Raw genomic sequence first — 24,131 nt, forward strand, 5'->3', positions numbered from 1 at the left:
TCCACTGGCGGGGGGAGGGTGATTATAGTCCATATTTTTGAAGTGTTGGTAAAAAAGCTACCTGGCTTTTTTTGGGGGGGTTACCAGGGATTGAACTCATGACCTCAAGCTTGCTAGGCAGGCACTTATGCCCCTGGGCTAAATCCCCAGCACTACCCAGCTCCTTCAAGCGCTGCTCTGAGTTGTAGGTAGGGGAATGTTAACAGGTACAGCTATTTTTGGTAATAGTTGCTTAAAACAGTTTCTTCACCACTAAACAGTGTGACAGTGGGCCAGGCTATTTGTGAAGCTGGGATTTTTTTTTTTTTTTTTAATAATATGAGGAATTGCAAAGCTAATTTTCATTCTTGTTAAAGGGAACAGAACAACAGTGGTATTTTTGGAATGCTGTGTGTAACAGTAGGTCTCTCAATTATACTAGTGGTAATTCCTCCAGGCTAAGGCTTATGTTAACATGGTGCACCTAAGTGCCACAGTATAGGACAATGACAAAGTCTTGGCTTCCCATTAGCACCCTAAATTGTGAAGGTTGTATTTTCTGGATAGCCCTATGGACTTCAAAATCTATGCGTTTCATTTATATCTTTTCTCTTTTCATAATGAAGAGCCCACCTTAAGACAGAGTGGATTCCAGAGAAAATGGTGGTCTAACTGCTATGCTGAGAACACCCTGATGGAGTTCAAACTTTTAGGATGGCGATACTCCTCTTTGGGACAACACTACACACTTGGGCATGGAGACCTTGGAAAGACACAGTGGACTCAAGTGGGAGCACAGTACTGCTTCATACACCAGTGAACTGACCAGAGAGTGCCCAGCACACATTTACATGGCGAGGCAAAGCCCCAGTGCCCTAGGGCTGGAGGCTTAGGAGACCCTGTCGGGCTCTCTTCATCAGGTCCTTCCCCCACTTCTTAGTGCAGGTGCGCTAGTGTGAACTGGAGCCGAGAGCACATTCAGGAGGAGGGACTTCACTTCACTACATCTGCTTTTTAATGTGACACACACACTGCAGGGCCACAGCAGCCTCCATTCGACTTAGATAAACTACATAAAAAACACCCCAAACCCAAACACCCTTCTAAGACAAGGGCTCAAAGTGTTTTGCTGACCAACTTCCTGGATTTTGCAGCCCCTTTTACATAACTGCAGCCAGCCTGCAGACTTGGTAAACCTGAGCACTGACTGGCAGGGAAGAATGATTTTCTGGAAACCTCTTAATAAAAGCTACTTTTCCTAAAATAGAAGAACCATTAAGAGCAAAAATAGGTTTAAAAATTGTCAAAAAAAAAAGAGCTGGAGAATCACAACCCTTCCACATTCCTGCAACAGTGCATTCAGGCCAAGTCCAGGCAGAGCACACACCAGTTTATTCTGAAATGCAACACAGGTCAGTAGTTTATGAATATAACTTATGACTACATTATCAAGTAGAAACAGCTTCCAAGTGCATGCATAGAAAGTTAAGCGTAGTCTTTGAACTCCATTATTTCTAAATATACAAAAAATACATTTAAATTATATAACTTTAGTGAATCAAAGACTTATAAAATTACAATTTTGGTTTTCACAACATAGAAAAAATACAAAAATGACTCTATATGGTTTTTTCTTTACTCAAATTTCAAAGGAGCAGTGTGCAATGAATTTAATGTTTTATAATGGTTTATTAGAAACTCAGAACTGAAAATAATTTACAGGTTGGCCCACATCAATTCCAGCCTTTTATTAGACATGAATAAGCAACACAAGAAGTGAGAAGTGAGGGCACGATCTGCCTCTCCAGCTACCTTCCTCAGTGAAGTCAGCTTCCAAGGACGGCTCTTATCTAGGAAGGAAGTGCTTTATTCCGTAACTGCACCTCCCTGGGGCCTCTGATCAGGGAGGGAACATGAGAGGTGGGCAGTCCCGACCTCAGCCAATGGCACAGCAAGACGCAGATTCACAGCTTGGTCTACAGGCTGCTGCGTACCTCAGAGAAGTCTCCAGGGGCAGGGGCCCCGGGAGGCGGGATCTGAACCATGCCGAGAGGGAGCTGGGAGCGGGTGTCTCTGTGGCACACAAGGCCACCACTGAGTCTGACAACACCTTCACTGAATACCACTTCCTCCTTCACACCTTACAGTAAGATGTGACTTGCAGTGGGGTTGGACATTCTCAGCTCATAGAAGACCACTGCTTCAAAGGAGAAATGAATTCATGTTAGGACCGAATGAAAAAACCATTGAGAAGTTATTGAGAAGTTTTCTGAAGGACACAATGACATGCCTTATTTATCTGCTATATTTTAAACGTTGATGTAAAAAGCATACTCAGGGGTGGAGGCCCTTGCAGAAAGGGAGTTGTCTCCTGCATCCTTACTGTGTAAGTTCAACTCGATGCAGTGTGCTGTTCTGCAACAGGATGATTTTCTCAGAAGTAATAATTAATTATAAGGAAGAAGCCCAAAGAAAATCTGCATTTTTCATCCCACTTTCTACAGTCCCAAAAACAACTGAAAAAAAATCTTGACCAAATAAATAAAGGCTAGTATAACTGAAAATAACTGTTTCATAGTAGAAACACATTCTGGAAAAACACAAAGGGCTAAGAAGATGAATAACCATCACTCCCAGTCTCTCTAGCAAATGTAAAAAGATTCTAACCTCCATGCACTCCGCAGTGCTGACTTGAAGAAGCAGAATTTTAATGTTGTTAAAACATAAGTATTATATAGCTGCTTGGATTAGATTTTCAAGTTTCTGTGAAAATATGCATTTTAAAGTTTAGTTTTCATCCTGACATTCTGCTACTGACAATTATATTTTAAATTACTCATGAAGCCTGACTTTTAAAGTCTTAAGGGTTGGGGGGAAAAAGGCTCCACAAAGAAGACACTGTGTATAGCTGTGCAACTGAGTGCACACATCAACTCGGGCTTCACACTGTCCCCCACCCTTTCTTTTCTTTTTTTTTTTGTCTTTTTCGTTTTTATCGGTGCCAGGGATCGAACTCACGACTGCCTGCTTGCAAGGCAGGCGCTTATGCCGCTGAGCTAAATCCCCAGCCCCTCCCCCACCCTTTCTTGAGTGGGTTTACATGCCCACTTGAGATGAGCAGTTAAATGGTATGCAGAAGTGATGTTAACCAGACAATGTCCACAGGACCAAATTATAGCACAGCTGCTCCCGCATGCCAGGATGCCACTGCCTTACTCCACTGCCTCCCCGGAACACACACCGCCCCTTAATGCTAGGTGGGAATGGACACGCGGCCATCATCAGGAGAAGTGAACAGAAGAGTGAATAAACTCGGGAAAACAAAACAAATAAATGTATAAAGACACTCTTTTATGTTTTTCCAGACATTTTAAAAGCAACAGCTTCCTTCAACTTGAAATAACAGATTCCTTGCTCCTCTGTGTCAAGATGGGCTTGGAGTCCATAAATGAAAACAACTATTGGCAGATACATTACTCAGAGGTGCTCTGAGACCAGTCCTGTGAAAGGTACTTGTCACTTACCAGCTACTGAGCTTCACCTCTCAGAGAACTGTCACTTGTTAAAACACAATCGAAGCCAAGTGCCAGGTAAGGTGGGTTCTTTACACTATGCACATACTGATTAAATTCAAGCATGTTTCTCAGTGGCAGGCAATAATGACTCAATTGGAAAGAAACAAAAGGGTTCTAGTTTTTTTCTGTTTACAGGCACTACCCCAAAGCTTCACAGGCATATACATTTTATAATTCATTCACTAGATATGAGGGGCTTGATCCCAGTCATAACTTCAGAGCATTAGAGAACAAAGTTTGCCGCTTCAAAAATACGAAGAGATTCCAGCATGCAGTCAAGCACTGTGAGAAGGGAATGCCAAACACACTGCAGACTGAACTGAGCACACACTGGGACAACCTCCTTACTCAGACTGACTGTCACTCACGAGCAGTCAGCGCGGTAAGTTTCTCTCTATTGGATATGAGAAAGACACACGAGGAGATAGGTGCCAAATCCCTCTCTAGCGCCATTTAAATATTGAGGACTTCTGGTTGAAAAGAGCATGCTAAAATGGACCGGCCAGGACACTGTATGTTAACAGTTTAAAAAAAACTTTTTTTTCTATAAAATCCCAGGCCCACGTGACACTGGATTTTGGTTTTTGTTTTTAATATTTTAAAAATAGTTAATTCTTTTCTATGAAACGTAGTGGGAACTCAAAAAAGTCTGCAGCATTTTTTGATCATTGAAAAGTTTGGTTTGGGGGATGGTGCAGGAAGCAGGAACTATTCAAATTTCTTGTGTTCTTCAGTACGAGAAAGGACCTTTCTTCTCTGGTGAATCATGTGGAAGTATAACTGGGGGAAAACTGAAAGAAAAAAAGGAAGACCTGGTTAAGGGTGTCCTTTAAAACTGCACCTTCTACTCACGGCACATGCACGTGCGGTCTTGTCGGCCTTCTTGACTACTTCCTGGTCCAGCAACGGAGGAAGCTACGGAAGCAGGTGGGGAAAGGTGCAGGGCAGACGGCGAGTGGCCACGCGGAAAGACTGCTTCTCCTGCGTTAGCTGCAGTGACAAATGCTATTAAGATTTACAACCAATGCTGTTGTCGTTACTATTACTAATTAAGATGCCACCAAATTAACTCTTTCTCTCATTCTGCGGATGGAATCCAGGGCCTCAGGTATTATAAATGCTCTACCACTGAGCTGTATTTCTAGCCCTGCCGAGTAATTTTTATATTCTCTTTGTGTTCATTCTGATCCATTTCATAACCACCAGATGAAGAACACTTATGATGGAATTATTGCTGTTTCAAGAAGAGAAATTCAAGCCCCAGAGAAAGCAAATGACTCGCTTGGGTCTCATATCAAGTCACTGATGCAGCAAGGCTCAGGGTCTGGGCTCCGCACCCCCAGTCCAGCCATTCTTATCGCCGGGATACGGGGCAAGGGTCTCCCAGAGCACTCCAGAAAGGAAGCTCTCTGGATGGTATGGCTGAGGGGTGGGAAGGGCCACAGTGGATCAAAGGTGTGCTAGGACACACAGAAAGCCCTCATGGAAAGGAAGTATCTTAGGCACCAAGGTCCTGGAGAGTCTTTTGATTTTGATGATTTCATGAAACACAAAGCACTGGCTCAGATGAGAACCTTCCTAAGGAATGTCTGGAAATAAGCAAAGCAAGTAGCCAGCAGAAGAGGGGCCAGGGTGCTAAAACACCTCGCAGTGTGAGCCTCAAAAGCCAAGTGTCAGGGGCTGGGGATTTAGCTCAGTGGCATTAGTGCCTGCCTTGCAAGCGGCAGTTATGAGTTCGATCCCTGGTACCGATAAAAAAAAAAAAAAAAAAAAGCCAAGTGTCCCTGAGTCCAGTTAGAGCTGCTGGGTTTTCCAAGGTTACTATAACTGGGGAAACCTTTGGTATATAATACCTCTTTCCTCCTCCCGCCCCCAGTGGCTCTATCATCTCATTTTTAGACAGTAACCTGTACTTTCTGAGAGACAACTCCTAATGCCAACTCTCCCTGGTCATTTTCTTCCTTTTTAAATGGATTCCAAGCTGGTCACATTTTAAACCATCCTCCCTAAGTACTCCATGATATCAGAAGGTGTCAGCAGATCAACCGCAGGGGACACTGGGCACTGAGTACCACTACTAACCTATTTTCAGGCCGGAAGTTATCTGTGGAGAAGACCCAGCTTATGCACAGACTTCAACAGCAAGAGAATTATTCTGCTGTGAAAGCCAAGCCAAAAAATTTGACAAGCTCTACAATATAAAAACCGGAAGTAAAAGATATAATTAAACCCAAGGAATGTTAATTGTGATCATTTAAAAATGCGGGGCCAGTCACATTGCTAAGTTTACTTTAGCAAAGGCAATCTTTGTGAGCCAAGCATGCCATGGCAGTATTCCTCACTGGTTGTATGTACAGGTGACATAAGCACAGCGTGTGGCTCCAACCTCACAGCTTGTACAGAGGGCCTGAGCGAGGGTACCCCTTAGAAGTCATTCAGTAGGCTTCAGTCTCAGTTCAAAGCAAGGGCCAGGGCCTACGGCCACCAGTAGAGTCAGATGCCTCAAGTCAGGGCACGTGTGTGACCCTTTCATGCCCTTACACTTGCAGATATTCTCGGTACAAGAAGAAAAAGGGTATTTGGAGCCCAGGGATACATGGACTGTTCTCTGCAGCTCTAGTGGTGACTTCTTGATACTGTCCCCATCAGGATGAACCATGTGTTCAAGCTGAACCCAACCACAAGGACTTTAAACAATTCCAGGGGGGCATGGCTACAATCTGACCATATCAGGCTGCACTGTGGAAACACAACAGAGCCCTGCATCCACGACACTACTGAACACTTGACCGTCCCATTTCCTAGCTCAGGACACATTCCAGAAGTGAGGTGGTGGTTGCGTTTTGGGATGGGGGCCATCCCGGTGGCTCCCTTCTCCTCTCAGGAGAGCAATATCTGGAGAATGAGGGCAACTGGGAATACTTTGCCTGGAACTAGTCCTGAGATTGTCAGGAGTCAGGAGTGGTTATGGTCACTGATCACCTGGAGAGTGCTGGCTTCTTGGAGTTCCTGTCCTATACTAGTTCTCAATCTTTCTCTTGTCCCTAGTTACATCACTGAATTTTGCCAACCTGCTGGGAGGTGGGGGCGGGGCTGTACGGACCTCAATGCCCACTGGGCCCTGCAAATATTGCACTGTCTCCCTACTATGCACACTGCACAGATGCAAGGAAGAGATGCACTTGTCAGCAACCCTAAGGAGTCCTCAGCCGGATGACTGCAAGGGCCACAGCTGGAGCTACACGCATAACAATGGATCAAAACCACAGAGAAAAGCGTTACTTTATACAGTACATGTGCATTGCCAACTTCCCATCAGAAAAGGTTAAGTTGTAGAAAGAAAACCAAATTTGGTAAAGACTGCATGTCAACAGCAATGTCACCCAATGCTGCATTTTCTTCTTACAAAGCACTGGAAAGTTGGAAATGTGCAGTTGGCTGGGATGAACTATACAATCTGGTCCTGATATTAATAACCTTACTGAAACCACCCAGGGCTGCTGGCAGGCCAGGAGCACAGGGTGCCAGCAGACACGAGGGTGGCCGTGGCAGGGAGGTGGACTGGACTGCCTTTCTGCACATGGCCGGGCAGTCAGGGACCTGGAGGGATTCTTTCAGCATTTATCTGAAAGCCAATCATTTTCCTGGTCCACAGGAGTTAAAATGCCTTTTAAATAGAGATGACATTAAATTGTAATAAGTCAAGTTTTCTTATCAAAAGGGGGCTGATTCTGGAAGAGAAATGAAGGCAAGAAGGCTGGGTTCTGTTGGAGCACAGACCTGTTCTGCTCTCTAGAAGACAGCTGGCTTTGAGGCCTGTGCAATCCCACGGAGGTGGCTGTTTTCCTTGAGGGATCTTGTCACTGTGGAGGGCTGTGGTGCGTGACCAGCCCTGTCACTACATCAGGAGGGTCACAGGAAGGCTTGGCACAGGGGCTGGCTACAAGGAGGCCCCTCAGTGGAGACCAGCAGATACAGACAGGCTGCCTGGGGAGCTGCTCCTGGAATGAAGCCCCCGTCTCAGACAGAACAGAAATCTTTTCTCTTTGAAACAGGGTTTTGTTACAGAACCCAGGTTGGCCTTGGAACCAACAGCCTCCTGGTATTAGCCTCCCAAGTGCTTGAAGACACGCATGTGTCATCATACCCCACCAGAATGGAAATCATGTAGGAATTCTGAGATCAGGACCTCTGGATTATTGTCAATAAGCAAATACCTTTCTATGGTCTGTGTTCATGATACCTTTCCTGCCATTTCTCAGCTTGGCATACATGTCCTGTTCCCTCAAAAACTGCTGAACGGAAATAAACCCTGTGGTAGCCACTGGGATAACACACGCTGCTCGCTCTGGGATGTTAAAATTCCAAGTGCACACTTTGGTTCTAAAGCTGGGAGTTAGAAAAGGGAAAGTATTAGTTTTCACTACTTAATTGTTGTAGATTCATTCATATTTGCCTTTGTTTGAAAACAACTATCTGTTACATCTGAAGAGAGACAGTCTTTTGCCACCAAGTTCTGACACTACTGGTCAAAAGGTTTTTTGTGTGTGTGTATGTGTGTTGTATACTGAGCTACATTCTCAGCTATTTTTTTATTTTTTCAAATTTTTGGAAAAGGTCTCGTTAATCAGTTGCCCAGGCTGGGCTCAAACTTGTGATCCTGCTGCTCAGCCTTCTAGAGTGCTGGGATTACAGGCATGCACCACCCCAGCAAGCTGAAGGGGAGGACCTGATGATGACTGAAGGCTGGCAAACGCACAGCTGCGTGCAGTAGCGCATGCCTGTAGGCTCAGCACTTGGGAGGCTGAGGCAGAACTGCTGTGAGTTTAAGAGCACTGGGGCTACAAAGTGAGTTCAAAGCCAGCCTGAACTGCATAGTGAGACCCTGATGTGCCAAAAATACAATACAAAACAAAAATAAAAACAAAAACAGATTGGAAAATGAATCATGAAAGCAGGACTGTGTCCAAGAATTTCTCTAAAATAAATGTTCACATGGAATCTGGATGTAGTTTTTTCCTTATAATGCATGAAATGCAATTTTCCACAGAGAGACAAAACACATGTTGCTTATGACTTCTAGGATGATTCATTCAGACAGTGCTGGGGCTGAGGAAAAACTCTGAACTTAACTCGGGGTTCAAGGGAGACGATGGTACCCTTCAGTGCCTAAGGCAAGGTTCAGAGTTACAGTGGCTGCAGAAATAGCTAGAGGAGAAGAAACACAAACAGCACTGACAAGATCTCTGATATGTAGAAACAGACCCCAGGAGTGACACAACTACCAGATACCCACCCCACCCACCCGTGGTGTCCAGGACGCATGTCACACGTGGGGAGGGCCACACATGTGCTTTCTTTTCTGCCACTCAGAACGCTCTGATCATATCTGATCCTCTGTGCAGTTAACACCAGGAACATAACTGGAAACCATCCTGAAGGGAACACTCTGTCCCTGAAGATTTTAGTGTTCAACAAGAAAATGAGACATGTAGAAAAAAAATATCTCTTTTTATTTGGTTGTTTCTAGTTAACTACTCATCCCTTAAAATGAAGTAAACTGTCTCTTTTGATACAGTAAACAATGCAAAAAATCTTTTTATGTTTTTTAGAAACCATAACAAGCCTTTCTTAAGAGACAGGGAAATAAAATCAAGGTAAGGCCTTGAATGGCTTTTTTGCTTTCTACTCAGCACTTGCCCCCAAAATAAGATTAATTTACCCTGGTATTCAGTATTTCAAACCCACACACTGAGAAGGGCTGCATGTTGGCCGCTCTACTGAGAAGGGCTCATCTTTATTCAGTTACTACTACCCGAGAACATTCCCTTTGACAGCATTCAATAAAAACTAGTATTCCCAGTAAATCAGATTTATATTTACTTGGACACAGTGCAAAGACAATCAAAGACATTTAACTCTAGTTACTGTGGAGCCAAACTTTTAAGACATAAATAAATACACGCACAACTATTTACTTACGTGGAATGTAGGAGATCATTATCAGAATTAGGAATGCATAGTAGTCAAAGGAGAAATTGTATTTGTTCGGTAAACTGATGGAATACAGGCCAGCCTGTCTGACAAAGGGCAGAGCTGCATATATTGTGAGCAGTTCTCCGGACACGCCCATTGGATATAGCACGATAAAAAGTGTGTACCTGAAACAGAGCAAAATACCCATGACTGAGGGGCAATGCCAGTGTTGGTGGGAAGCGTGCCCTACTCTTCTACTCAGTCTGGTCTTGCAAAAAGAGCTGGTTTTTACATTTCGCATTTACCTCTTGTTGAAATCCAGGTTTCACAAACCAGTATGAAAAAGGACTAGAGAAGGTATATATTTCTGAATGTTCTAAAACAAATTCTATGTGTTCATTAAGCAACTCTTCAGAACAACTAACGGGATGGCACATAGTAAATCCTGAGTGGGGGGTTGATGGGGTCATGAGAAAGGTGCTGAAATATGCTGTATCCAGGCAAACCTTAAATATACATATGTCTGGTCTGTGGACTGAAAAAAAAATACGGCATGACTCTCTCAATATCTGTACATACTATCATATAAAACTGAATGCATTTTTTTTTTTTTTTTGGTACTAGGGATTGAACTAATGACCTTGTGTTTGCCAGGCAGGCATTTATGCCAATGAGTTAAATCCTCAGACCCTCTTATGCAAATTTTTGAAACATGAAGCTAGGCATGGTGGCACACACCTATAATTCCAGTACTCAGGAGGCAGAAGCAGGAGAACTGCCATCAGTTTGACACCAGCCTAGAACATGAGTCCAAGGCCATCAGCCAGACCTATAGTGCCTGACTCAAAAGCAACAATAACAAAAACAAAACAAAATGAAGCAAAAACCTATGAACAACAAGAAGAAAATAAAACGTGGGAATTGGATTTCAAACTTTTAGACACGGAATATGCTGAACAGTCTACAAAGATGAAGGGAAGACATACTCTTGTAAGAGAAAGGAAGACTCTTCCATAGTCCATGGAGAAGAAAGGGCAAAACAATCTTTCTTCAATAGTGAAATCAGGGTTCGGTCGACACCTACCCTGTAATCAGGCTACAGAGTATTCAGAGTAACATGAGGCTGACTGGTAGCTGCTATCCTTCCTCTTTCCTAGTAAAGATGTTTATTGCAAAAAATGATACAAATAAGGGAGTTCTCATACTTGAAATGTTGGAAACAACAGAATTATATCCTTAAGTCACTGAACTCATCAAGTGTCTGGTAACCACTGTTTTCCTTCTATGAAAAGAGGTATTTTTGTTCCACAGACAAATCTGATTCTTCTACTTTGTTGTAGGCCCTACCTTCTCATGCCAAAGAAATTTTTTAACTCAGAAAACTGGCCTCAATTGGCTTATTAATTAGTTAAGATAAACAGGTAAACTAGTAGTCTTTTGCCCACATCATAATAAATATTACTGGTAAAAATAACTGAAGCAAAGTAAAATTGCTAAGTTAAAACTACCATGTGCACCTGTTATTAACTAAAAAAATTTAAGAGATGCAGCTTCTTAAAAAAAATTAAGACTATGAAAATTGGGCTTGGTCTTAAAAAAAACCACCGGAACAGCTGAAGTTCATTTGCAAAATTTGATAAGGTCAAAAAAGGAATATCACATCAAGTCTTTACCTCATAATTCAACTGAAAAGAAATTAACCAAATAAAAATATGTAAAATGTGAAGTTTTTCCTACAGTGTTTCTATTAATCAAAGTGAAAGCTCTTATCCAACGTTTGTCTCATGGAACTTCATTTTTAGGAACTTTGGGGCAACACTTAGGCCATGAGAGGCAAATATGACAATAGAGAATTTCAAGAGTCTTTGTTTCCCCTTTACCTGGCCCATTTGATGAGGTAAGGCAGATGGTTTAAGAGACTGAATGTATAAAAGGAGTAACGGATAATCTCTGTGATTGTCCAGGCAGTAACGAACAGGAGGACGCTGTCTTCAGTTTGTACCTGAAGGAGAACAAAACAAAAGAGAAAGTGAACATATGCGAACGTTAGGGAAGAGGTGCTCGTGGGATAGAGCACCTGTGGCGCTGCAGGCTGCAGCGGCCACACAGCCGCCAGGCTGCATTCTCAGTGGCTAACATGACACAGAGGGACCGGCCATGAGCAACTGCTGTGTGAGCCACGCAGTAAGGGACTCACTGTACTGGTGGGTGAGAGCTGCGGGCAAGGAACCGCAGGAGAGGGAGCCCTGGGGAGGAAGAATCGCCTGATACGGGAAAGTGAGCTGGTGCCAGTGGGGGCCAAACCCTGAGCTAAGGAAGGTTATGAGAGCTTGAGACCCACTGCCAGGAACTTTAGCGTGGTTTGTGTGACAACTGAGATTCTAAGCGCTTCAAAGAGGTGGGATGTCCTGACTCAAGTGCAGCTGAAGATGGTTCTGCACTGGGCCGGTGACTCAGGGTAGGGAAGAGCCAGAGATCATCTGCCAGGCAGGGCACTGCTGATTTTTCCTGAGACTTGGCCGGCTTAACTCCTCCACAATTTATGCTGCAAAAGCATGACCTTTTAGAAGTGCCCTTTAGGTGTCTACAGGAGATGTTCCCTTGCTTGGGGATAGCTATGAGATCAATCTCTAGCACCTTCCTGACCTACCCCAACAGGGTTTATAATGATCTTTTGTGCTTGAAAACCATTTCACATGGCAATTCACTTTAGTGATTAAGAACTCCCTCTTGGTGCCCGAAGACATCTCACTACAAGCTGGCAGTTCTCTGCTTCCGTAGACACTAACAAGCAAAGGTCTGGCATTCTTGCCTTCACTTTTGCTTCTTTCCATCTGCAGTGTTAATAGTTTCTAGCACTTAAATTCTTTCTTCAAAGTGTACAGAGTGATCCACCTACACAATGAAATAAGTAGTCATTTACATAGCTATTAACTAAATTGCTCTGACAAAGAATTTCATAAATGCATAGTTACTATTCTCTAAAAATAATAAGAATTTTATACTGTCAAGAGCAGGAGTACTTTCTGTTTCCCTGGTAAAGCTTTTTCTCTTAGCCAAAGTAAAGCAAAAGCTAAACACATTTAAAGCATTCATGTTAAGATTTCAGTCCACAGATCCTTGCTTAAAATCCATACTAAGATTTGAATTTAGAGCACATGTTGCTTTTTCATGGCTCTGGGATTTTCCTTAGCTAAGGCTGAATCAGTATCTAAAAGCCTTTCGATTATAACAGGAAGCTCCTCCAATATTTTGTACCATAAAATACCCTGAGAACAGAGAATATTTTATTCATCTGTATGCTTGGTACTTTTCACAAGTAGGAGTTCAATAAATATTTGTGAAACAAAAGAATTCAATCCTAAGAAGGTTGCTTCAAGCCTTAGTTTCCTTCTTTTTGATGTCTGACATTAAGTGTTGTGCAGTCTCAGTGACATTCAAATAGGTAATAAACAAATACAAAACTCCCCAAGTCAGTCAGGCATATTAGCAGAAGCCTTTAATCCAGTGTTCCTGGGCAAAGTAGGAGAATGGCACATTTGAGTACCACTCAACATTTAGCAAGCCCCTTGGCTCAAAAGGGGGAGTGGTACAAGAGAAACCACACCTTCCTATGAAGCAAGCCCTGCCATGCTGATCACAAAGAGCCTCAGCCAGAAGAGAAGCCACGTCTTCCTGCCTTCCAATGAAGCAGGCTCCACCATGTGGATTGGAAAGAGCCTCAGCCAGAAGAGAAACTTTGCCTTGCCATGAAGCAGGCTGTGCTACAATGACAGGTGAGCCTCAACCAGAGGAGAACCCATTCCTTCTCATGAGCCAACTGAGTGCGTGGGCTGAAAAACCAGAAGAGCACCCCGCCCCCCATGCTGATTCAGAGGACTCTGAGCTGATAGCAGCTGAGGGGAAGGGAACGGCTTGATGCTTGTATTGTCTGGTTGGCTGCAGGTCTGGGGCGGGCGGTCTGGGCATCCCCTGGGAGGATGGCAGCGTGCACTGTGTCAACTGTGGGGCATTTCCTCCTGTCTTGTTTTTGAAATCCAATGTTTTGTTCCATTTTACTGTTTCTGTGACTGGTAACCTGAGCAATTATTTTGAAGATAACAATATATAGTTTCGTTCTCATTTTGTTCTTATGTACTGTTCTGTTTTATTCAATGTTATGTTTTGATTAGTTTTAGCCTATTTTGTTTTGTTTGATTTTGCTATGCCTCATGGCATGGACAGTGATTGTGAAGACAGCAAGACGTATTATGGTAGCCGTTGTCGATTTGTCCTGTTTTGAAGTTCTGTACCATTTTCACTGCCTTATGTTAGTTGGGTTTTATTCTTTTTTGTTGAGTTTTATTCTCTTTAAAATAAAATACATTTGTTAAAGAGGATAAAATCAAGGAAAATAAAACAGAATAAGATCAATCAATATAAACCAGAATAAGTGACACAGAACTTCCAAACCTTATCAACTATAATGCTTTTGTTGTATTCAAAGTAACTGCAGATACCATCTTCAGATATATTAAAAATCGAACAGAACTGAAACAATAAAAACAAAACAATAAATGACATAAAAACAAGCCAGTACTAAACACATAATGGCTTCCATAATATGTCTTACTATCTTTTAAATAGCTGGTCATGTTATCAGAGTTAACATACACAAAAGAAGATAAAAACCCAACCCAACGAAACAATGAAAATGATACGGTTTCCGGGTTTGGATCTCTTCCCTGTGGGGCCATGTTCTCTCCCTCCACAGTCCACAAATGGCACCAACTCACAAAGAAAGGCTTGGGTCCGGCTTTCCGCATGCCTGCAGGGATTGTGCCTGGTGCTGGTGTCTGGGCAAGGATCTCCTCCCGTTGGGGCCTGTTCTCTCCCTCTACAGTCTGCGAATGGCACTGACTCATGGAGAGACGCTTGGGGCTGGCTCTCCCCAAGCCAGCAGTGGCCCTCACATCAAAATAAAGTAAAATTTTAAAAAGGTGGGGGAGGAGTGGCATTCCTAGGGATGCAGTGCAAAAGCCTTTGGTTCAATCCCAAGTTTCACATATAAAACACAAATTTCCCATCTTAACCTGGCCTAGAGTTTGGTTTTTGGGCATATGACCTGGTCTTGAGCTAAATTCTGGGGGCGGACAGGTTTCATACAGCCTGAATCTGCTCCCAGAGTACAGCAGTGAAGATCACAGTGAAAGTCTTTCAAAAAGGCTGGGGCTGCCAGAGATTTAGCTCAGTGGCTAAGCGCCTGCCTGCTAAGCACAGGGTCGTGAGTTCCATTCCTGGTTTAAAAAAAAAAAAAAAAAAGGCTAGAGGAAATGGTCATTTTGTGCAATAACTTCAGATCAACAGGAAATGCATCAGTAAGGGGGGGTCTTGGATAAAGTTAGAGAGACATCTGATTAGCAGATAATTATCCAATAACACACAATAAGGACAATATGTAATAAATGAGTTAAACTAGTAAGACCACTGAGACCTGAACTATACTCATGTCTATAGCACCACTTTTCACAAGTCAAAAGATAACCCAAACACCAAGCACCAACTAATGGATGAGTGGTTAAATAAAATGTAATATTTATACATTAAAACACACACACATTATGCCTATACACCATAGAATACTATTCGCCCTTAGAAAGATTCTTACACATGTAACACCGATGAACCTGGAAGACATCTGGCTCAGCAAAAGATGCCATTACAAAGGGGCAAACACTAAGACTCCACTCACAAGCGGTGCCTAAAGTAGTCAAATTTGGAGGCAGCAAGTTGTTAGGAGCTTGGGTATAAAAGGGAATCATCGTTTGACTCATGGAATTTCCATCTGGGAAGATGAAAATGGTTCTGAGATGGATGATAATAGTGGATTGAAAGCAATGGGAATGCAGTGATACAAATCAACTGTCACTTAAAATGATCAACATGGTAATTTTATGGATACTTTACTACAACTTAAAATAAACTTAAAAGCCAGCAGAGTCAATATGGCAGATAGGGAATGGCAACGTTAGCTGGGAAGATGAACGGGACTTGTCAATTACCAGTGCTAAAGGACCTTGTATGTGGGACTTCTCATGAGCCCCTGTGAGATGTGGACAGCATAAAAGAAGAGCAGACACCACGTAAAGCTTGCTACCATGACTGCTACTGTAGCCTGCACTGCATTTCTCATGCAGCATGTACTTCTGTTTTGCTTTGATCTTTTCCTCTTGTTCCACCCAAGTTTGCTCGGCAGCGCTGGTTTCTCACTTTTCCCATACTTTTGTGGGGTTTTTTGGTTGTTTTTTTTTGCTTTTGTTGGTATCAACAATGGACTCAGGACCTCTTGCATCACTGAACTATACCTTGAGCCCTATCCCAGACTTTTCAGATACACTTTTGGCACCATTTTTGGCTTGGTTTGTCCAAATTTTTGAGGTAAGAAGGGCCTGGGTTGGTGGTCTGGGCATCTTTTGATTGGCAAGCCGTTTCTAAAAAGAGTCTACCTGATCACAGTATCAAATATGATAGAGCTATATACAAAGTTATGATTCAGTAACAACTAAAGGACTCCAGTGCAGAATGGAGACAATCTTGGCTTATGAAATTGGAGGTAGAAGAGCGTAAGACTAACAGGTGAAATCAAGAGGGGTAAAACACCTGACTCAAAGTAACAAAACCTGTAATAAATCAGGTGACTAAAGACATAGGTCATGCCGTGACACTGTCCTGTCAGGCCCTAGACACCCAGCCCAATTAGGACTGTCCAAGGAGAGACCTAGAAAGGGTGGGAGGCTACATTTGGTGTTAGCTGGCAGGGGCTTTCTGCTGCCTTTCCTTGGGAAGGCACATGGACCTGACCCCTGCATGGGACAGTTGATGGCTAACATGTACTAACATCCTGGCATGAACTAACAGGAGGGAGGGTTGGAGTAAAATGAGTAAAGACTTTTATAGCATTTTCAAAATAACTTGCCTTTCTCAAGCTGGGTGCAATGTAATTCCAGCATTCAGGAGGCCAAGGCAAGGGGAGCACTGTGAGCCCAAGATCAACCTGAATACAGAATGAGAAACTATCTCAAATGCCTCCCTCCAAAAAAGAAAATTGCCTTTACTAAAGAAAGCAGAGGCTGGGTGTGGTGGCACCCACGGCAGTCCCAGCTATTTAGGATGCTGAGCAGAAGGATCACTTGAACTTGTAAGTTTGTGAGTAGCCTAGATGATGGTGCCTCCATCTCATAAAACAGAACAAAACAAAACAAAACAACAACAAAACAAGGCAGGAAGGATACAATAAAAGGTCTGCTGATCGCTTAGTGGACTATTTCTCTGGCTATTTACCCTTGAATGTAAGGTCTTTAAATGTCCACATTTCATCTCCTGGTCCCCTCAGCCCCATTTCTAGTCTGGACATGGAGGAGGGGGCACAGAATCAATGCCCCTTATACTGGTTAACTTATATTTCTTTTGTGAAAAACTCAAAAGAGTTGCAAGTAGCTTTCTAACAAGTAGGGAGCTTCCTAGCTATGAAACACTAGCAATTTAAGGAAAAAGAATCAATCAATGGGCTTACAGAAGTTAAAAAATTCAGTTAGCTTAAGAGGGATTTTTTTGAGAGGCAAAGGACCAGGAAGACAAAAATTTTAACTAGTTGCTTTTTAAAATTAATCATTAGAGAGGCTGGGGATTTAGCTCAGCGGCATAAGCGCCTGCCTTGCAAGTGTGTGGTTGTGAGTTTGATCCCCAGTACTGATAAAAAAAAACAAAAAGACAAAAAAAAAAAAAAAAAAAAAAAAGAAAGAAAGAAAGAAAGAAATAACTAGAAACATACAATTTTAAAAGGGTTAATTATGTTCACATTAATTCACAACAGTTAGTATTTATAATAGTTGACAAATCAAAACAACAAAATATCAGTTGGTAAAGGAATAAACAATACATGATATATGGCCATCCAGCAGAGTACTATTCAGCAAAGTAAAGAAATGTTGACATATGCTACAACACAGGTGAACCTCAAAAATACTAAGCTGAGTAAAAGTTAAATGACAATGACCATACGTTAAAAATTTCATTTACATAAAATGTCCAGAGTCTAAAAAAGGCAAATTGAGACAGAAAGTGGATCAGTGGGTCCCAAGGGCTGTGAATTAACAACAGAGGGGCAGGGGCTGGGGATTTAGCACAGAGGCATAAGTGCCTGCCTTGAAAGCAGGCAGACGTGAGTTCAATCCCCGGTACCGATAAAAAGGAAAAAGACAAAAACAAAACAAAACAAAAACAACAGAGAGGCACAGGGGATCATATTATGGTGACAGAAATGCTCTAAAACTAAGTTTGGTGATGGCCGCACACCTAGATAAATTTGCTAAAGAGATCTGAAGTACACACTTAGAATGGGTGAACTTCAGAATTATGGTTTGGTTAATTTGCTTAAAAAAGGAGACTAAAAGGTTTGCTTTAAACATAATATTTCCTTTGAAGGAAAAAAGACATTTAGGACAAAGGACAAGGGAGAAATAAGAGAGTGATTAAGGTTTACAAAAAGGAGGGAGACCAAAGGCAGGTTTAGGATGTGAAGGCCATGCTTAGGAGTGACGAGGATGCGCAGCCAGTGGGGGTGGCGGGCCCCTTGCTATGGATGTCCTGCCCACCTGGCCCAGGCCTGCACCTCAGATACTCGCACTGCAGATGCTTTTCCACTCCCTGCTCTGAATGAGGAAGGAGGCGGTGTGGTGTAGGCGGCTTGTGTGATTTAGCCAAGAGAGTTTACATAGAAATTCAAGCTGGAGAAACAAATGGGTGCAAGAGAAAAACCTTTACATACAAATAGCATCATATGTTTGACTTTAAAAGGCATGGGGAGTATCAGTACATGAAAAGCTGTCACTTTTGTCACACTGAAAGAAAAACAGATGGTGCACATAAAAAACCACTGTTGCAGAAATCCTATTCTTCTCAGTGCTTCACTACCTGCTGCCTACCTCTTGGGTTAGTTCAAGAACTTCCCTGACCAAGCTTAATGCTAAGCGTTCTTTCCTCTTCTGAATACTCCTTTCACTGGGAGGAGACATGGAGCGCTGAGAGATGAGGTTTGTGGCAGAAGCTGAGACAGGACCATAGACTGTATGGAGAGGAACTTTGAAGACTTTGTCGTGGCTGGCCCACAAACATAATGACTTCAACATGGAAACTGATTCTCTCATGGTTGTGGGAGCTGAACTTAGGCTGGTTTCTGCTGAGGGCTCCCTCTGTGGCTTGCAGAAGGCCACCTTCTCAATGCATTCTCACAGGAGAGGCTGGGAGCTCTCCTTCTGGTGTCTCTACAAGGGCATACATCCTTCATAACCTAGTTTCCAACTAGTTTCCAAAGGCCCCATCTCCAACACTGTCAAATTAGGATCTGGGGTTCAGCTTGTGGGAGGTGTGCGCAAGGGCAGAGACTGTTCAGATCATAGCAATGACCTAGACAGGTGAAGGCAACTTCTTCTGTAAGGTGTTCTAAAATGTAAACAACTTAAGTTGTGCACCACATGTGAGTTTTGTCATTTATTCATCTTTATTGTTTTCTTACATTAAATAAATGTAACAATTTTGATTAATTGCACGCTTGGGCTGGCCCATAGGCCAGTCCATGTTCCGGACTGAGCTCCCAACTTTTCTCTTCCTATTACCTCAGTACCACACAGCTGTCTGTCTATCCTTTTTCTGAGAGCCTGCACATGCATGAGGGTAGAGAGTCTCTATACATTCATTTCTTAATCAGGGGGTGTTATGGTTTGCTTCTGGAATCCTCCCAAAACCTCATGTGGTCATGCAGAACTGGTCTTTTGAAGGCAGTTGAATCTAGTGTTCATAATTGGCTCATAGTCCAGCCTGCCTAAGGACAGGTATACAATATAAGGGAGAGACATGCTCCTCCCTTTTTTGCCCTTTTGCTCCTTGCTTTTGACATCTGCCATAGCCACAATGAAGAGATGCTCTGCTACCCTGCCACCCTGCCTTGGAACTAGCTGAGTATGCACTGAAACCTCTACAAACTGTAAGCTAAATAAACCTTTCTGTTATGGTTTGTGATTGGCTCATTGTCTAGCACTGGGATTGGTGGTGTGAGTGCTACACCCGCCCAGGGGCAGAGCTGACATAGAGTGTAAGGGTGGGAAGAAGACATGTCTTTTCTGTGTGGTTCACTTTTGCTGTTTTGTGGGGCTATGAACAGCAGCCCTGCCATGCCACCCTGCCTTGGAGCCAGCTGAATATGGACTGAAACCTCCAACATTGTAAGAAATAAACCTTCCCTTCCCTAATTTTGGGCATCAGATATTTTGTCTCAACAATGAGAAAAGTAAACAAGACAGAATCTGGTATCAGGAATGGCTCTACAGAAACAGAATTTGGAGTGGAGTTGTTGCTGTGACTGTACCTGATCAAGGGTTTGAAGAGCCTTTGGGAATGGCTTGTGGGAAGAGTTTGGAGATGTCGCCTGAATGCATAGAGCAGGAACAGCTTAGGCTATTCTGTTGAGGAGATTATGGTCAGAGCTCAGGAGACCAGAAGACTGATACAAAGCCTGCTAGTAAAGATCAGACTTGGGAGGTTTTTACCGGGAAGAACTGTATTCATTGGTTGTTTCATTGGTTGTTGGACTCCACACAATGTGTGTTATGGCTTGGCAGAAATATGTCTGCATTTTACTTATGTCCAGAGACTGCCTGAGACTAAGATTAGGAGTGATTAAAATGGCAAAAGAGATTTCAAGGCAGTGTAATGTAGCGGTGATGGCATGGCTATTGTTAGGGGGCTTTTAGCCAGGTTTATTTTGTAAATCATGAGCAAAGTATCCCAGTAGGATGATTTAAAATGTTATGAGTTTGGCCAGAAAGCTGTGGACTACAGAGACAGAGCTGAGACCTTGAATGCTGAGAAGGAACAAATAAATAAAAAAAGATGGCCTGGGGCATCCTGGGAAGCAGCAAGTCTCTACCCTTTGCAGCCTCAAAACTGCAAAAATGAAAGACTATGGAGGAGAAAAACACAGAGCACTGTATTTCAGAGTGGCGATGAAGGTTATAGGAGGTTCCAAAATGGTGGTGACCACACCAGATTCCAGAATGATGGCAGCACAGAGAAGCTGTTCTTCACAATCAGGTTCAGAGTGCTCAGTGATCCAGGCACTCAACCCCAAGAGCCAAGAAAGAAAAGCCTGGCTACTTCTCCAGTTGGCAGCAGACCTCAGCACGTGATCCTGGTTTTAGGCTAATGGAGAATGCATGAGTTCTGAGGTTAAGGCAGCTTCCACTCTGATTTCAGGGGGGTCTGGGAGGCCAGGCAGTGTGTCTCTGAGAGGGCAGGGTGTTAAGCTGTGAGTGTGAAGCCTACGGTGCAATAGGTTTGGAAAAGGCAGCAATATGGATCATCTAAGCAAACCTGCAAGGAGAGAGCAAATCTAGACCAAGAGAGAAACCATGGAAATCAAAACTCTTGGAAATGCCACGGGGGTAGAATCTCTCAAGTCCTTTGGAGCTCACAACCAGATTGCTTCAGATGCTGAGAGTGGAACTCTAGGACTTCATGTTTGCCCTGCTGGAGTTTGGATCTCCTTTGATCCCAATCCTTTGTATCCCATTTGTACATTTTAAAATGATAATGTTTATCTTATACCATCAAATGCTGAAAATGTTTAACTTTGTTTTCATCTGCACAGGAGGCTACAGCTATGAGTTTGCCTTAGATCTTGGACTTGAACTTTTCAGCAATGCTCAAACTGTTAGGACTTTGGAAACTCTTGGAGATGGATTAAATATCTTTTACATGAAGGATATACATGAGGTTTTGGGGGGCCAGGGGGGAATGTTATGGTTTGTGTTCAGATGGCACCCCAAGTCTAATGCAATCATGGATGCAGCTGAATCCAGTGTTCGTGATTGCCAGACTGTCTAGCACTGGGACTGGTGGTGTGAGTGCTACACCTGACATATAATGTAAGGGTGGGAAGAAGGTGTGACTTTTCTCTTTTGTGCTATTTGCTGTTTTGCAAGGGCCATGAACAGCAGCTCCGTCATGCCACTCTGCCTTGGAACCAGTTGAATATGGACTGAAACCTCTAAAATTGTAAGAAATAAACCTTTTTTCCCCTAATTTTGTGTGTCAGGTATTTGTTTCAACAACAAGAAAAAAGTAACCAAGACACTTTTTCTTGCTTCATTTTGGGTGTTAAGTATTTTGTCCAGCAATGAGAGAAAAGTAACGAACACAGAAATACATTTCAAGAATGGTCCCATAAGGTGAACAAGCCTCAATGACAGAGCTTACTACATAACTAGTGCATATCACTGTGTGTGCTACACACTTAGAAGACTAGCAACCCATCTGGTCTATTCATACCAGCATGACCACATGTGATGTGTTATAGTTGTTACAATAGATCTCTAGGAAATAGGAACTTTTCAATTGCATTACACTCTTTATTTTATAATCTTACTAGAACAGTGTTTTACCATGGTTGAGGGAAGTATTGTTATTTGGCACTGTATCTCTGGTGTTCAAAGTGGCAATGAACACCATGGAACAAGTAAGTACACCCGTGAGTACAAACAGGCAGGTTTTTCATGTCATACCATCTTATAATCTCAGCAACTTCTTGGTGTTTCTTGTATGGTAAAATGTATATAGCATAAGTTGCCATTTTAACCATTTTTAAGTATATGATTTATTGATAACAAGTACTTTTGCCATACTGTGCAACCTATCACCACTATCCATCCCCAGAACTATTTTCTCATCTCAAACAGAAACTCTGCACCAATTAAGCCCACAGTATCCAAACTACATATGCCCCTCCCACAACCAGTATCCTACTATCTGTCTCTTAAGAATGTTTATTTTGGGTACCTTGTAAAACTGGAATCATTCATTGTGCGTCCTTCTGCATCAGGCTTATTTCATTTAGCATAATGCTTCTGAGGTGCATCAATACTGTAACCTGCATCAGAATTTCCTTCTTCTTTTGGACTGAATACGATTCACTGTGTATAAACCATGTTTTAAGAACTCACGTGTTGGACACTTGGGTTGTTCCCATCTTTCTGATCATTATGAACAGTGTTGCTAGGGACACTGTGAATGAGTTCTGAACTATATCTAGGTGCCTCTTTCAGCTGTTCCAGGTATACACTTGGGAGCAGAATTGCGACATAAGTTAATTCTATACTTAGCTTTTTCAGAAACTGTCAAGCTGTTTTCCAGTGTTTACAAAATTTACATTCCTACCAATAATGCACAACAGTTCCAATATCTTCACTAGTTATGTGCTGCAATTTGTTTAATAAGCATGTTAATGAGTATAAAGTGGTACTTCATTATGGTTTTGATTTGGATCTTCTTAATCAATAGTTATACTAAGTACTTACTCCTGTGCATATTGGCACACATATATCTTCTTCAAAGAAATGAGTGTCTATTCAAATTATTTGCCTGTTTTGAACTATGCTTTTGAGTAATTCCTTTTAAAAATAATTATGAAGGTAATGGCAATAAAAATTATTATAATTACTGAGCTGTTTACTTTCTCGCATTTATTATTTCACAAATCCTCATTTCTACAGTGAGGAAAGTGACACAACATTTGAACACAGGTCTGTGTCCCTAAACTTTGAACAGTTCTGGCTTTCTTGTGTTTCAGCAACCCTCCCTTACTGTATAGGGACAATTCTCTTCTGAAATTGGGCACATTTTGAAGAAACTCTATATATGAGGACACTGGAGAGCGGATAAGGTAAACATGACAGTCATCTACGATGTACTGCAAACATGTATTGATGAAAATGTAAAAGTTAATAATAAAAAATAAAGCCATAAGTTCTCCAATAAATGTAGCCCACCTGACAGAATGGGATTTGGACACTAAAGGGAATGAGCAGAAGAGGGTTACTAAAAAGGACTGAGGAAAGTACAAAAAAATTACAGGATTCTGGTATCCAAAGGTATCTTTATGACACCCATAAAATGACTTCTACTTGTGAATCAAATACCAAGGAAAGAATCCATCATAACAACTTGAAACAAACCTTAAAGATAATGTGAATCTTTTTCAATGAACCTTGTTTTGCAAATCATCATTTTTTGTTTCAGGTTTGTTTTACTTAACTTATTATAGACTCTTTAAGATCCTATCTCAAAAGTTTGTTTCTCTTTTCTAACTCTCCTGTGCAGAAATTAAAATGGAAACTATTGCCAGGCATCGTGGTGTACACCTGGAATCTCAGCACTAGGGAGGCTGAAGCAAGAGGATTGCTCCAAGTACAAGGCCAGCCTAGACCATCCAGTGAGTTCAAGGTCAGCCTGAACTACAGCAAGACTCTGTCTCAAAAAACAAACAAGACTTCAATTCAAATAAAAAGAAAAAAGAAAGAATAAAATATTTCACTAGGTATGCTTTGGGTTTCTAAAGAAGGGATCACCTGAATCACCTCAATTATCTCTGGGTAGGTATCAAGATTCTCTTAATATTTATCCCTTTGCCTCCCCTCACTGAGGAATCGGTATGGAGGATACTACTAGAGGCAATGAGAGCTTGGAGGCCGAGCTTATGGGGAGGTGTGTGAAGTTAGGAGGGCTCTGCAC

The 24,131-nt window shown here is 42.3% G+C and overlaps 1 protein-coding gene across 1 annotated transcript in view; it reads right to left on the reverse strand.

The window, feature by feature from the left end:
- Positions 1–1,348: 1,348 nt before the first annotated feature.
- Positions 1,349–24,131, reverse strand: part of Hacd2 (3-hydroxyacyl-CoA dehydratase 2) — a 91,274-nt gene continuing 68,491 nt past the window's right edge. Inside the window, exons 5-7 of the mRNA XM_063225095.1 lie at positions 11,411–11,532; positions 9,537–9,715; positions 1,349–4,345 (exon numbers count right to left, since the gene is read on the reverse strand). Of these exons, the coding sequence (XP_063081165.1) occupies positions 4,263–4,345; positions 9,537–9,715; positions 11,411–11,532 (384 nt within the window). The 3' untranslated portion in view covers positions 1,349–4,262. The remainder of the gene's footprint in view (positions 4,346–9,536; positions 9,716–11,410; positions 11,533–24,131) is intronic.

This window comes from Cavia porcellus, unplaced genomic scaffold (assembly GCF_034190915.1).
Source record: "Cavia porcellus strain 051 isolate PalLab524CR breed Dunkin Hartley unplaced genomic scaffold, mCavPor4.1 scaffold_15, whole genome shotgun sequence".
Taxonomy (NCBI): Eukaryota; Metazoa; Chordata; class Mammalia; order Rodentia; family Caviidae; genus Cavia; species Cavia porcellus.